Source organism: Rhinopithecus roxellana, chromosome 2 (genome assembly GCF_007565055.1).
Source record: "Rhinopithecus roxellana isolate Shanxi Qingling chromosome 2, ASM756505v1, whole genome shotgun sequence".
In the NCBI taxonomy this organism is placed as follows: domain Eukaryota; kingdom Metazoa; phylum Chordata; class Mammalia; order Primates; family Cercopithecidae; genus Rhinopithecus; species Rhinopithecus roxellana.
In genome coordinates, this window is record NC_044550.1 from 167326527 (window position 1) to 167342733 (window position 16207).

Below are 16207 nucleotides of genomic sequence, written 5' to 3' on the forward strand. Positions count from 1 at the left end.
GCTGCCATGGGCAGGGAAGTCTGAGGAGGTCTCTCCATGAGGTTCCCAGACGGTTGGATGTTCGCAGCAGTCTCCTTTTCCTTGAGGGCACGCGAAGGTGGAATTCCTGGTTGGAGACTTAGGGAGGCAGAGTCTGGATCTTTATTGTTATTGTTGCTTCGGACAAATGGAGTGGGTTGCCTCTAGGGGTGGCAAGCTCCCCATCTATGGAGGTGTGCAAACAGGCTGGCTGACCACTTGGTAGGGGAGTGTAGAGGAGATTCTTGCATAAAGCATCCAAACTGCCTCTGAGGTCACTCATGTCGCTTGAGAGGAGACTGGCTGAACCCAGAGGGAGGGAGAAGAGGCAGCCGCCAGCACCCTTCTGAAGAGCCCCAGGTAAGACAGCTTGCATTTATACTAAATAAGCATGAGCCCAGTACCCCCAAAGGTGGGAAGGGAGGGCGTTTGGGGGTGTCTAGGGAAGATGAGTGAAGGGGAGTCATTCCTGTCCAGAGAAGGAAAAACAGCAGCGTAGAAAGCTGCAACCACAGTGTTCCACCTCCTTTCCACAACTGTTGGTTCTATTTTCAGAAACACTAGGATGAAATGAGATCACCTTGCTTTTTGCTTTTACCTTTCTCCTTGGTCTGGTTAAAGTCAGCAGATTGAGCAGGCGTCTGGGTCACTGGCTCTACCTACATTAACCAAGTGATCCTGGGAGAGTCCTGCTGTCTCTTCCTGTCGACGAGACTGAGGTTGTGCCAGACAGTCTCAAGGAGGCACTCCCTGTTCTCGGAGAGTAGAGAGGGGAAATGAATCATTTCTTAAAGCTAACGCCTGAAGTCTTGAAGACTGAATATGGCACCTGTAGTGAATGAGGCATTTACATTGAGAACCATGACAGTTCTAAACAGAATTCACTTCTTCACAGGAACATCATTTTCCTATTTGCATCCCCTGTATAACTTCATAAATTCCGCTGTCGTGTACCTGCAAGGCGTGCTGCCTAAGCACGTGATGAAAAAAAAATCTCAGCTACTCCCAAAGCCAGCAGTCGTGAGGCCCCAGCCTCAGAGTGTTCTGCCCTCCTGTGTTGATGATCTTCAGTCTTTAAGTTGGGAATAATACTTGCAGCTGAGCGTGCTTTACCTGACCCAGAGCAGAGCTCTGGACCAAGAGTCAGAGGCCTGGCTTTCCATCTCAGTGGGACACAAACCTGCAGTGAGAAACCCGGGCCAGCTGCTCCCCTTTGCTTGGCCTCCACCCACTGGGTTGCAAACCTAATCAAGTGCACATACATGTAGCACTCAGCGTGGGCCAGGAACTGTCCCCATGGCGGCCCTGTGAGTTAGGCCCCACTGTTAGGCACAGAGACATTGAGATACTTTTCTAAGGTCAAACAGCAAGGAATAGTAGAAAAAGGACTTGAGCCCCAGCTATCTGGCCCCAAGGTCCCCCTCGGAGCACCCCCATGCATGTCACTCAGGCTGTGTCCCCAGGCCATCCCTAGGCGGCCACAGGGACAAGTCGTCTTCCATGTTACATACAGAGGGAACCCTGCTGTTTTGTGGCAAGTGCCAGCATCACAGCTGTACTGTGGTCCAGCTCTCCCCTGCACCTGCTGCCTTGTCATCCAAATTCACGGGACAAAGAGAGCTAATGTGGATCCAAAATTTTAGCTGCCTTGGAAGACTTGTTTTGTCTTCTTCATTTTCCCAGACATTATTTGGGGGACATGACCTGTCACTTGAGACATCCGTAAATACTGCCAGGCATCTCTGTGTTTGTCATCTTATTCCAGCCCCAAACAGTCCCACAGGGTAGGTGGTATCGCCCCCATTTTCCAGACGAAGAACTTGTGGCTCACAGAGGGTCAGGCCTTGCCCAAGGTCCCAGGGGTGGTGCCTGCACAGAAAAAGTCACACCTGCTGGTGCTGGGTGCACTCCCTGTACAGCCCACCCTGGCACTTTGTACCAAACATGCATTTCTCAGCCTCATAACTATGTACATTTTGAGCTGGAAAATTCATTGTCATAGGGGCTATGCTGTGTGGCTAGGCTATTCAGCAGCCTCCCTGACCTCTTCCCATTAGGTACCAGTAGCACCATCTGCCCTACCAGCTGTGACAACCAAAAATGACTCCGGACACTGCCAAACATCGCATGGGAGCAAATTGCCCCCAGCTGAGAACCTCTGTATCAAGCCAACATCACAGATGCTCAGTATATTTTTGCTAAGGAACCGATGAATGGTTTTCACATACTTTAGAAGTCACTCAAAAGTTGGCTGGGTGCAGTGGCTCACGCCTGTAATCCCAGCACTTTGGGAGGCTGAGGCAGGCAGATCACTTGAGGTCGGTAGTTCGAGACTATGCTGGCCAACATGGTGAAACCTACTAAATACAAAAATTCGCCAGGCATAGTGGCGGGCACCTGCAGACCCAGCTACTCTGGAGGCTGAGGCAGGAGAATCACTAGAACCTGGGAGGCAGAGGCTGCAGTGAGCCAAGATCACACCACTATACCCCAGCCTGGGCGACAGGCAAGACTTCATCACAAAAAAAAAAAAAAAAAAAAAAGGAAAAAAGAAATTATTCAAAAGTTGGAATAAACAACATTTATTTATTTATTTCTAAATTCCTTTTTGGTGTTGGATTGTTGTTTTTTTTCCCTTGCCTCACACAATAAGCTTTCAAATTCCCTTCTCTAAAATTAGACCTGTCGCTTAAAGTGACTTATTTTAGGCAGCTGCCTTCCTTTCGAGCAGTTTGTCCTCGGCATGAAAACCAGGCTTCAGTGTGAGCATCAGTCTGTTGCCAATGTGAAGGAGGCTCCTGGCTTTAGGCCCACCCCCCTGTCCCCATTGCTGGGGTGGCCACAGCAGCTCCTACCCCTCCACTGTGCTCCCCTCACCTGGAGAGAGCTATTAGTGGGTCTCCATCCTTGAAGATGGAGGCTGCATCTTATCAACCCTGTGTCTCCAGCACCACAGCAGCCCATGCCACGTGGTGGGCACCTGAGTGTCTAGGGGAGAAAAGGAGGCGAGGGCAGGAGATAGGGAGTTCTTGGGCTAAAAATTGGATCAATATCAATTGTCAAGCCCAGTGTGGGGAAGCCTTCATTTTCTTGAACCTTCCTGAATCTTCCAGAATGCCCAGGGTCATGGCGGGGTTCTCTTATCTACTTGGGATGACCCTTCCTTCCTTGGGGTTCCTTCTTTCTTAAACACAGAAGCCAATCATAGTCACTTCCCTGGGCCTCAGTCTCCCATCATGAAAAATGGGGATGATAATACTCAGTTTACACAACTGATGTGAGGAATCTGTGGAATTATGTAAAATATCTCACAGGTGGCAACTGCTCAGCTTGCATGAATCTCCTCCCAACCTTGCTGTCATCAGCACGACTGTTTCTAGCATTGTTTTCTCCTCTCTCAATGTCATGCAGTTTCAAAATCTGCTGCTTCCTGACATGCAGTCTTGGTTGGGAAACAAGACACCCAAGTGTGTTAGAAATCGATGTAAAATAAGAGCAAAGAGGATCAGAGTGCCTGCCGTGAATGAGCCCATATGGGCCTGGTGACATTGGTTCTGGGTGCTCACCAGCGGTGGACGGCTGCCTGGGTTTTTGCACTTGGTGGGATGCCCATGCATTACAGGGTTCCTGGTGTGTTCCTCTAACCACTTACTTGGGAAACTGTTGTGTACTCCTCCCTTCCTTGCCAGACTAAGAGGTCTTCTAGGGCAGACGAGGACCTGTGTTGTCTGCTGTCACCTTAGTGCCTAAGAGAGTCCCAGATTTCTTACCCTTTCTCTAAACAGTTGAGTAGAAGGGAGGGAAGGGAGGTGACTGGGAGGGACGAGGGGAAGGAAACATGAAACCTTAGATGTGTTTATAGAAAACTGTGGTACTTTCCCCCTCTTTTGGCCTGGAACCACATGAAGGTCCATCTGATTTGTTGAACCATCATTAGGAGTTCTGGAGCCTAAATCAAGTTTTGTACAAAATCTCAAATTACAATTTCAGAAGCAGTTATTAATAACTTTTGTTTTGAAAAGATTCTCCTGAAATCACTTCCTAGATCAAATTGGAAGAATCTAAAATGTTCTGTAATCATAATAGCGGAGACTATCTCACTGCAGCAATTGGCTGTGTCCTGATGGATAGGGAGAAAGCTGAGAGGAGATCCTCCATATGGCCACCCTAAACTGTGGTCAAGAGTGCCAGGCTTGGCATCATCTGCCTGCATGCAACTTGAAACACTGAACTGTTGAGGTATGGGAAGTTGTCATGATTGCCCCGTGCCTCAGTTTCCCCAGCTGTAAAGTGGTAGTGAAGATAGATGAAAGGATGCATTTAAAGTTCAGTGGCTGGGCATAGTGGCTCACACCTGTAATCCCAGCACTTTGGGAGGCTGGGGCAGGCAGATCACCTGAGGTCAGGAGTTCGAGACCAGCCTGACCAATATGGAGAAACCCCATCTCTGCTAAAAATAGAAAATTAGTTGGGCGTGGTGGCACGTGCCTATAATCCCAGATACTTGGGAGGCTGAGGCAGGAGAATCGCTTGAACCCAGGAGGCGGAGGTTGCAGTGAGCCGAGATCGCACCATTACGCTCCAGCCTGGGCAACAGCAGCGAAACTCCATCTCAAACAAACAAACTAACAAACAAATAAATAAATAAATCAGTTCAGTGCGGGGTCAGCCGCATAGGTGGTGCTCCATAATCTTAGCTATTATGTTGTTGAAGGAGCCCCAGCCTGAGACCGCCAGGGAGGCGATGGCTGCAGCCCACATCCTCTGACTTCCCAGCTGTGTAGCCCTGGGTGAGACACTTCACCCCTCTGAGCCTCAATCACTCATGTCAGAGTTCAAAGGAGAGCAGGCCAGAAAGGTGGTATCACTAGGCTAAGGGCTGGGTCAGTGTGAGGTTAGATTTTTATCTGTAAGATGAGAAGCGTCTGAGACTGGGTGATCCAACACTCTTCGAAAAGCTTTTAAAAGCAAGCATTTTCTGGCCACTCTTAAAATTTGAGTCCTTACTTTGTATCCTTCTGGATACAAAGGGGGCTCTGGGGCAGGATGCACTCCTAAGTTTCTTGAGTGTTTTCTTATTTTACAGCGACCTCAAACTGTCCAATCAAATAAGCGTCAGTGTGATCAGAGGTAAAGCTGAAGGCAGTCACCTTCCCACTCTATCAGCTGATGCAAGGGGAGGGCAGTGGCTTCGTGGCACAAACAGAATAAGACTGGTAGTGTGTGTGACGTTCAGGCCTGTCCTGGGGGGGACAGGGCCAGCCTGGCAAGATCCCTGCAGCCCCTGGGCTTGGGGAGAGGATTTGTGGGCTGATTTCTGCCTTTTGATGCATGAACGGTTGTAAAAATAAATATGGCTTTTATTGCTGTTTTTATAACTGTCCCTTACTGAACTTAGAATTTTATGCGAATGACTCTCTCCACTAACCTGCAAAGGGACATCTATAGCAGTGTCTCTATGGGGAGAATTGAAACCAGGGGGTGAGAGGAGCCGGAAGGAGGTGCTGGCCGCAACATAAGAGGACTCACATTAAGTGGGATCTGGGGCTGGAAACCTCAGGAACATGAGCTGGTCGGGCCATGGGGATGAGAACCACGGCTATGAATAACACAAACGTCAGACACCTTCACATGGGTGACAGCGTGGCAGCCTGAAGGCATTAAGAGGGCCCCTAGAGAACGCTGGCCGTTGAAAATCAGTGAATTTGGCTGATGACTGAGAAAGGCTCTTACACTTCTGGAATCCAACGCTGAAGGTGCACTGGGGATCACAGTTACCCTCTAAAGGGGAGTCGATTGTATAAACATATTCAATGGACACTGGGTTTTCAGGATAATGTTAGCTTCTGTTATAGCCCTGAGAACTGTAGGAATTGGTGGATTTATTAGACGCTACCTCCGTACACCATGGATGTGACACCAAAGGTTCAGGCTTTAAGCACCCCATTTACTTTTGCCTAGAACAAGGTGATACTGACAAAGAGTATGGGTTTAACCTGTGCTTTCTGGAGTCTAATGCTCACTCAAATGAGAGACAGGTGCAGAACAGGAAGGTTCTTGTTTACACGAATATTAAAACCTGTTTTTGCCAATAGATGTATGCCTGCCTGCAAACTCGAAGAAATGGGTGTCATAGTTTTCACTGGCATCTCTCGGTTTGCCCATAACTTTATGGAGGTTTACTTTCTTCACAAAATTTAACCATCTGTAGATATAAGTAGGTCCTAAATATTCCCCCCAATGCATGAATAATTTTTGCTAAAAACATCTGGTAATAAGACAGTTCCTTTTAAAAAAAGGAAACTTCCTGGAAGCTCCACCAACATTACTGTTTCTATCTCATTGCCACACTTGGCTGCAAGAAAACTGGGAAGTGCAGTCTTTTAGCTGGGAACTCCCAGTAGTCCAGGAGTTCTTTTAGTAACGAAGAAAGGGAAAAGGTGGGATGAAGGTGAAAAATGAGCATCCATGCCACTCCACCTCGGGACTCTGAGTTTATTGTAAAGACCACCTTATGCCCAAATTTGATTTAGAAAATAGATTAAGTACTTCCACTGACCATTCTCTCTCCTCATTCTTTCCTGCATTACAGATTTGGTTCTATACCAACAGCATCTTTGGAAAAGCTGGGATCCCTCCAGCAAAGATCCCATATGTCACCTTGAGTACAGGGGGCATCGAGACTTTGGCTGCCGTCTTCTCTGTAAGTCAACTGAGTGTTACTCCTGAGAATGCCACAGGGGGTTACACAGCACAGTAGGAATGTTCGTAAGGTCCTTTAAGGCAGGGGGTTTCCCCATCAGAATTCATCAATTAGGACAGTGGTTTTCTATCACTCAGCAGACTCTTGGTTTTAAAGAAATAGCTGGGATGGGGAGAACCCAGACATCATTTGTGTCCAGGCTATTGATCTGAAACCTCAAAGTGAATACTGAAGAGTGACAATTCTCACCCAGTTCCTGACACCTCACAGGACAGGCAACACTGCATGTGGGAACCCCAGGCAACAAACAGGCATCCCTTTAAAGGAGCACGTCCTTTGTCATGCCAAAGGGGGCTGGATTTTAGGAGTTCATCATGCAGTTCTTCACTGACATTTTACCCATCTAGAGGATATTTCCTTTCTATATTTTGCTTCCCTGTCATCTTCCTTTTAATAAATAACTCCATCCTTTGAATTCTCACATAGTCACAAATGATGAAATATGAATGAATAAAATATGTGAAAGAGGGCCATATTGTCCCCAGGAGTTCGGATCAGAGAATTGATGTGAGTCTTCAATCTCTTGCCATGACATTTAAAATATTTCAAAACCATTAGCAGTCATCTCATTACCCCAGACATGTGGGAGTTTGAAAGGCAAAGGGGAAAGGACATTTCAGTCTACCAGTATAATAGAGAGGAAGACCTTAATAATAAGCCAATATGTTCAAAAGAAGGCATAGAGCTCATCACTGTTTCTCAACCTCCGATATGCAAAACAAACATTTGGTGGAGGGGAAAGTTGGGTGGCTTCAGAACCTAGAAGAAATTTCCAGATCTTGGAATCAGATCAAACTGGATTTGAATCCTGGCTCTGGCACTTCTTGGCTGTGTAGCATTGAGCAGTGCACTCAACATCTCTGAGCTTCAGTTGCCCTCTTTATGAGATGTTTGTGTCTCTTCTTTCTTGTAGGTATGTCTGTGCCTCATATTTTAGGCACCCTCTCCTTCCAAATGGAAAGAGAGGGCTAAAATTAGAGAGTTGTGTTCTCTGACCTTGATGAAGTAGTTTATTTTCACTCTTGCTCACTGATTTACACTGACAAGATGGATGCCCATGCAAACAGGCAGAGGCTTGCAATTGTCTTTCTGACTTGTTGATGACAGGACACTTCATTTTGCACCTCGCGCTTAACGGGTCCTTCTAAAAGATGCTTTTTAAAAATAGATATCGTTAAAAATGTAGAGGAATGATGTTTTGTCTCTTTCCCTTTCCACTTCACGGCCTTTTTGTTAGAGGAAGACATTTCGACGTTTCACTTTCTGGAAGTTTCACAAGATTCATTCTCATTATTCTCAAGTTATAGACTGCATCTAGTTTTCTTTATTAATTTTTACTTTGAGCCATGGAAAAACACAGTCAGTCTGAGATGAAAATTATGGGGAAAGTACGGGAGATTTTTCATTTTGTTTTTTGTAAAGTATTTTATTGGTATTGTAAAGAAATCAATACCAGTTCATTAGGGCAAATTTGTAAAATTCAGAAAAATAGGAACAAAGAAGAAACTACCTACAATCATACTACCCAAGGAAGTTTGGCAAATTCTTCCCTTGTCTTTCTGTGCATAGATGTATATTTCTTTCTTTCTTTCTTTCTTTCTTTCTTTCTTTCTTTCTTTCTTTCTTTCTTTCTTTCTTTCTTTCTTTCTTTCTTTTATTATACTTTAAGTTCTAGGGTACATATGCATAACGTGCAGGTTTGTTACATATGTATACTTATGCCATGTTGGTGTGCTGCACCCATCAACTCGTCAGCACCCATCAATTCATCATTTATATCATGTATAACTCCCCAATGCAATCCCTCCCTCCTCCCCCCTCCCCATGATAGGCCCCAGTGTGTGATGTTCCCCTTCCCGAGTCCAAGTGATCTCATTGTTCAGTTCCCACCTATGAGTGAGAACATGCGGTGTTTAGTTTTCTCTTCTTGTGATAGTTTGCTAAGAATGATGGTTTCCAGCTGCATCCATGTCCCTACAAAGGTCGCAAACTCATCCTTTTTTATGGCTGCATAGTATTCCATGGTGTATATGTGCCACATTTTCTTAATCCAGTCTGTCACAGATGGACATTTGGGTTGATTCCAAGTCTTTGCTATTGTGAATAGTGCCGCAATAAACATACGCGTGCATGTGTCTTTGTAGTAGATTTTGTTTTTTGTAAAGTATTTTATTGGTATTGTAAAGAAATCAATACCAGTTCATTAGGGCAAATTTGTAAAATTCAGAAAAATAGAGAGGAACAAAGAAGAAACTACCTACAATCATACTACCCAAGGAAGTTTGGTAAATTCTTCCCTTGTCTTTCTGTGCATAGATGTATATTTCTTACATAGTAGCACAGTAATCCTGTGCTCTAATCTGCTTTTGTTGACGTAATCTTATGTCAGAATGATTCTCCATTTTCTTATTTATTAAGTATTTTTTGTTGAAGTGTATCATAGATGCAGAAAATTATGCAGATCGTCAGCTTCCCTGAATTAACACTAGTGTTGAAAGATTTATCCTTCTCCAGTAATTTTCTATATGATCATTTCCTTAACCGTTGTCTGCGGGTGGGGTTGTTGAATGTCTCTGCCCAGAACCTGATGGTAGTGCCATGCTTTCTGGGTTCCAGTCCCAGCTCTGTGTCTTTTCATTAGCTGTGTGACCCCCATGTAAGTTATTCAGCAGCTCTGTGACTCAGTTTCCCCACTTCTAAAGGCCATTATCCCTGCCTCATAGGGATGGGCTGAGGATTGTACCAATGAATGTATATTAAGTGATTCCAGCAGTGGCTGGCAAATGGTATGCATTCAGTAAGTGGTAACTATTCTTGTCCTATTTAGGTAGAGTTCCATAATTTGTGATTTTAAATAAGGCTACGATGGACATCCTTGTAGACAGCAGGATTTTACAGGGACTCTTGCTATCTTTTGACAGTTAAGGAAACCAAGACCCAAAGGTGTGACTTACTGTGGGTCACACAGTCAGCTGGCTCAGAACCCGAGGGAGTGGGGAAAGAGATCATCGTAGGGCTCCTACTGCCCCCAGTGAGACCCCAAAGGGTTCTACACGGGACCTCATGAATGCTCACGTCATGCCTGAAAGTCCAATGATTGCCCTTGTTTGAAAGAGGAGTACATGAGGAAGTGGCTACACTTCTTCCCTTGGTCCAAGAAGACTTCACAGGAAGCCATTCTTATTCATTCCAGACTCCAGAAGCCACTCCTTCTTGTCCCCATGCTCTGGCAGGCAGATCATCTGCCTTAAAAGCTGACAATATTGGGCAAAGTATTCCTTGGAAATACGAACCCCAGAAAGGAGAGTAAATGACTTCACAGTCCTGAAAGGGAAGGAGGAGTCCTTTCTAAAATCAGGACTCAGAATCGCAGCCTCTGGAGAGCGCTCCTGCCGCTGCCTTTAAGTGTGGACCTGGTGGATCTCAGTCCTCTGGACCATGGCCAGTTGGTACCCTGCCATTTAGCAAGCTCTTGCCAGATCCTCCCGTGGTCAGACTGTTGACCCTGTGCTGGGCTTACAGAGGGCCTTTGCCATGGTGCCTGCCTGTGGGATCTCACAGTCCAATGGAGGAGGTTGACTATGACCCAAGGATAAATGATGTTTTGCTGTTGTAGAGGTGCAGGAACCTCTGTGTGGGAGGTTCCTCTGAGCAGGAAGTGATGTTTGGTGGATTCTTTCATGCAGGCATGCATTCATCCATTCCACAGACACCTAAGGTACACTCATACTGTGCCAGCTGTCACAGGTGAAGTTACCATGATCTAGATAGGAAAGCAAACCTGGAAACAATTACCACATGCAACACGGAGACAAGCTTCCCTCTCAACTAAGGCATTCTGGGAGGGATTCCTGGAGACGGGGACCAGGAACCTGAGAGCTGAAGGGCCAGCAGAAGTTAGGTGAACTGAAGTGCATTGGATAGTCTGTCCCCCTTTCATCTTCTCAAAGAGCTGGAGATGCAAGGACAGATGCAGAATAGTCCATTGGAAACAGTCCTTAAAATGGTAGCATTGACCCCAATTCCTGGAAAGGCATGAGACTAAATTCAGCATGAGGCTGAGAGTGTGGAATAGAAAAACGTTCTGCGGAGAAAGAGCTTTGGCTTTAGGATGAGGCTACTCTGAATTCAAATCCTGATCACTCATTTACCAGCTGAGTGGTCTTGGGAACATTGCCCAACGCCTCTGAATTTATTTGCTCGTCTGTAAAATGAACATAACCATTCCCACCTGTGGTGGGCAAAATAATGGCTCCCCAAGATGTCCACACCATGATTCCCAGAAGCTGGGAATATATTACCTTACATGGCACAAAGGAATGTTGCAGGTGGGACAATCTTGAGACAGGGAGTGAACCCTGGATTACCAGGTGAGCCCAGTATTATCCAGGGTCCTTGTAAGTGAAAGGGGGAGGCAGGAGAGTCAGAGTCAGAGAAGGAGATGTGATGGTGGAAGCAGAGGCAGGAGTAATGCCATTGCCAGCTTTGAAGGTGAGGAAGAAGTCACAAGCCCAGGAATGCAGATGTTCTCTAGAAGCTGCAGCAGGCCAGATTCTGCCCTGGAGCCTCCAGCCTGCAGACACCATCGTGTTTGCACTACAAGATCTATTCTAGACTTCTGATTTCCAAAACTGTAATACCAAAACCACTATTGTTCTGTCTTACAAAGAGACTCAGAAAGTAAAAATAAAAGTGAGAACTCCCACTAATTAATGAAAATTCTCAAATGAGGGATAAGGAAGGAGACCACTACTACTCCTGCTACAATAAGATAATCCACCTGGCTTGTTTTCAGCCGCTGAGTCTGTGGTAACTCACTACAGCAGCAATGGGAAACTAATACAGCATCCAACAGAATTATGGAAACAAAATCCAAGGAGTGTGAAAGCCACTCCCCTGTTCCTCACAGAGCGCCAATATAAGGTAAATTCCATGCCCTTTCCAAAGTTTGTATATATATAAAAATGTCATATTTATATAGGTTATATATTATAATATCATATATTATACATAATATAATGTTTATATATTTATTTGAAAACAATGAAATAAAAATATGTAGATATACTTTATATATCATATATAAACATATTTTTATATGATATATAAAATATATGATATATAAAAGTATATGTGTATGTATATATTATATATGAAATATAAATGATATATAAATATGTATCATATATAAATATATGTGTATATTTATATGTATACACATATATACATATAAATGTATGTAAATATATTTGTATATTATATATTCACATATATACATATAAAACATGTAAATATATATTTATATACAATATAAATATATATATTTATTGTATAAATATATATACAATATATAAATATATATTTTTAGTATATAATACAATATAATAGAATAAAAATATATACTATATAAACAACATATATAAATAACATAAATATGATACATAAATATGTGTTTATTACATATATAATTGTATATATAAATATATGTATTTATTACTTTGTTTTCAAATAGACATAAATTTGTTTATCACATATATAATTGTATATATTAAATATATTACCTTCTTTTCAAATACACATACTTGAAATATATTTGAAAACAAGGCAATAAATATATATTTATATATACAATTACATATGTAATAAACACACAAATATACACACATATATTTCATCCAGCCCTCTGAAGTGATTGCCTATCCAAAAAGACTTTCCAATTTTTTTCATTCTCTTATGAGATTTCAACAGTCTATTAAAATGGCTCAGTAGGCTAATAAAGTTGAGAAGGGAAAGACATCTTTGCTCATTTCATCTGCAATTAATTTTGGCTCAGGGCATCAGTCGCCAGTTTGGGCAACTGTAAATAATTGCCATCTTTCAGAAACAGCTGGTTTTCCAAATTGATTTGCCTGGCACAGTGTTAACTCTCTGAAGAGTGAACTTCCAGTGAGCATCATTCAGGCCACGTGGGGCAGGGGCTTTGTGGGGGGAGGGCTCACTCTTGAGAAGCACAGACTCTGTGCTTTTACAAATCAGGGGGTCAGAATTCACAGGAAGTCATTCTGATTCATTGCAGTAAGTTTTCATAATTGGCAAGAATGGAATATGCTCTTGAGTAGTAGTAAAAAAAAAAAATCAAAATCCTTATGGTTTCTGTTGCCTGTAGTCCCCGTAGCTTCCCAATAAATTCTACAATTTCAGAATCAAAGGCCTCAGAGTTGCTGCTAGAACTCATGACACTGGGTCCAGCATGTATGAGAGGAGAACATGGTAAAAGAGAGAAAGCAGGGTGATAGAGCATCTGGGTTCTGTGTCTTACTGGTCCCTCACCTGCTAGCTGGGTGACCTTGAGCTGGTCATTTAACCTCTCTGATACGCATTTTTCTCTTAGTGAAAGTGGCAATAATAACAGACCTAAACCTCAACAGGTATTGTCATGAGAATCATACTGTAATTCACAGTGTTTGGCATAGAGAAGATACTCAATAAACATTAACTATTGTTATGGGTTGAATTGCGCCTCCTCAAAATGCATATGTTGAAGTCCCTAGTACCTTAGAATGTGACTTGAATTTGAAATAGGATCATTGCAGTTGTAATTAGTTAAGCTAAGATAAGGTTATATTGGAGTAGGGTGGGCCCCTAATCCAATATGACTGTCCTTAGGAAAAGGGGAAATTTGGATGCAGACATACACACAGGCAGAACACCCTCTAAAAATTAGAACTGTGCTGCCCAAAGCCAAAACTCACTAGAAGCCAGGAGAGGTCCCTGCAACAGACCCTTCCCTGGCACCTCCAGAGGCAGGGCCCTGTAGACACCTTGACCTTGGACTTCCAGCCTCCAGAACTGTGAGACAACACATTTCTGTTGCCGAAGCCACTCTGTCTGTGGGACCTTATCACGGCAGCCCTGGGAAACTCACACAGTTACTCTTGTTGTTAATATCCCTGAAGAGAAGCAGACATGGAAAATGCCAAAGCTGCCCTGCTGCCTCTCAAAGACTAGAAGACGAGCCCAAGGCCAGGCGCTTCTTCCTCCAGCACTCAGCAAGTGCTCCCTCAGGCCCCTGCTCTGTGCCAGTGGACAAAACAGACAAAAGTTATTTTGTCAAAACAGACAAAAACTCCTCATGGGGGCACAGACAGTGTAACAAGGGAGTACCCCATACAGTGTTTTAAAAGGTGAAGGGTGTTAGGAGAAAACAGTAGAGCAGAGAAAGGGGAATGGAGAGGCAGAGACAGTTGCCATCTTAAATACTGTGGTCAGGCTCCAGGTGAGCCCAGTTGTCTGGGAAGAGCATGTCAGGTAAAAGAAACGGCTGAAAGAAAAACCTTTGGGGAAGAGGGACGCAGTGAACCTGAGCAGCTGGAAGGCAGATTAATTCAGGGCAGTGGAGGGCATGTAGGGTGAGTACCCCACCTATCAGGAGCTGCAACCTTTGATAGTGGGACAGAGCCAGGCAAAATGTCCCTGTAGAAAGTGAACCAGGAAACCAACCCCTGGCCTCATTCTCTTTCTTCTGCCTTCTGATTTCTGACTGCTGATTTCTGATTTCTGCTGAAGCCACCCAGAGGTCAGAGGGCAGGGAGCTTGTTGATTTGAGCCCATGGGTCTCCCTCTAGGACAGAGAGCAAGAATCTGAGAGGTGACAGGGATGTCTGCAGCAGCCCAAGGCAGGAGCAAGGATGTGTCTGCCGCTTGAGGGACCAAGGGGCTGGTGGGGGGGGCGTGGGGCTTGAGGGGATTCAAATATGGTTTGCAAATATTTTCTCCCATTCTGTAGGTTTTCTCTTCACTCTGTTGATTGTTTTCTTTGCTGTCTATAAGGCTTTTAGTGGACAGGGGTGTTAAAAGGAGAGTGGCAGGTCATGCTTTAAATCCCTCCAGCAGCTATAGACAAAATAGATAATGGCAGAGGGTGATGAGGGTAGAAACAGAGAGCGTTGTCACGAGGCTTGGAGAGAGGCTGGTTTTCCCTGTGAATCATCAGACTGACATGTGCTCTAGAACTAGCCTCGAAAGGACTGAGTTTAGCTAATTTCCCTTGACAGTCATTCCTTTTTCATTGATAAATAATGATTCTATGGCATTTCTATAGGTCACAGACTAGAAGAAACTACACCCTTCATCCACTAAAATATTAGATCAAGTCCCCAGTTTATTTAACAAATGTTCCAGGACCTTAGGAGAAATGAGGGCTGTGGCAAGCAGAAGCAGAGCTCGATTTTCCCCTTGGCTCCCAACCCAAACCCCCTGGGGGCCTGAGCTCAGTCTGGGCCGGGAGGCACCCCCGGATCTGAGAAGTGAAAACTCAGGCTAAATGACTTTTCATGTTCAGAGCTTAGATCAAAAGCCTTAGTGTTACCATTGCCTGAGCAGGAAGCAGGCAGAGCAGTGCGGACTCTCCTTGATATGGTTTGGCTCTGTGTCCCCACCTAAATCTCACCTTTAATTTTAGTTCCCACAATCCCCATGTGTCATGGGAGGGACCCAGTGGGAGGTAATTGAATCATGGGAGCAGTTACCCTCATGCTGTTCTCATGATAGTGAGTTCTCACAAGATCTGATGGTTTTATAAGGGACTTCCCCCTTCACTGGGCACTCGTTCTTCTCCTTCCTGCCACCATGTGAAGAAGGAGGAGTTTGTTTCCCTTCCACCATGATTGTAAGTTTCCTGAGGCCTCCTCAGCCCTGTGGAACGTTGTTAATTAAACTTCTTTCCTTTGTAAACTACCCAGTCTTTGGCAGTTCTTTATAGCAGCATGAGAATGAACGAATACACTTCTGGTTATGACAGGTCATCCTCATGGGGTGAGGACTGGGTGGGGATGAGGAAGGGAAGAAACAGAGTCAGTGCCCCAGCATCCCCAAGCAGAAAAGGTGGGGTTTTGCCCTGGAAGCCCATTCCCCTGCAGTCCCCACTCCCACCCACCCCAAGCTCTGAATAATACCTTTTAAGTAAGTAGCTCTATTTTTGAGTTTGGCCAAGGACATACACACAAGTCCGTTCCTGCAGCTCACCCTCTCACTCTTGGGATGTGTTCCTGAGTCTTTACTTCCCATCAAAATTTTCCTGATTTCTTCCCCATCCTCTGATAACATCCTTTGGCTCCCCTGTATCTGGACTGGCGCCACCAGCTTCACTCACCAAAGGAAAGTGAGGATGTGGCTCATGGGGTGTGGGGTGGAGACAGCACTCACCATCCCCTTGTGCCAGTTCTAAGTGGTGGCTGTTCCCACTGCCCACTGCCCTCTGCTGACTATGCTCCTGGCATGGAAGCCCTGATTCCTAAGTCATCTGGACATCCACTGTCTCTTTCTCTGCTCATTGAAGAGCTAATTTTTTTCCACTTGCCCAAATTTCCAAGAACAATTTGAATGTATCCTCGCAAACTTGTTTAGAACCACGTTTTACCTTTTTTG

At 44.6% G+C, this 16207-nt stretch overlaps 1 protein-coding gene across 1 annotated transcript in view; it reads left to right on the forward strand.

Annotated features, from left to right (window-relative positions):
- SLC2A9 (solute carrier family 2 member 9) overlaps window positions 1-16207 on the forward strand; it is a 177059-nt gene that overhangs the window by 93217 nt on the left and 67635 nt on the right. Inside the window, exon 5 of the mRNA XM_010357592.2 lies at window positions 6611-6721. Within this exon, the coding sequence (XP_010355894.1) occupies window positions 6611-6721 (111 nt within the window). The remainder of the gene's footprint in view (window positions 1-6610; window positions 6722-16207) is intronic.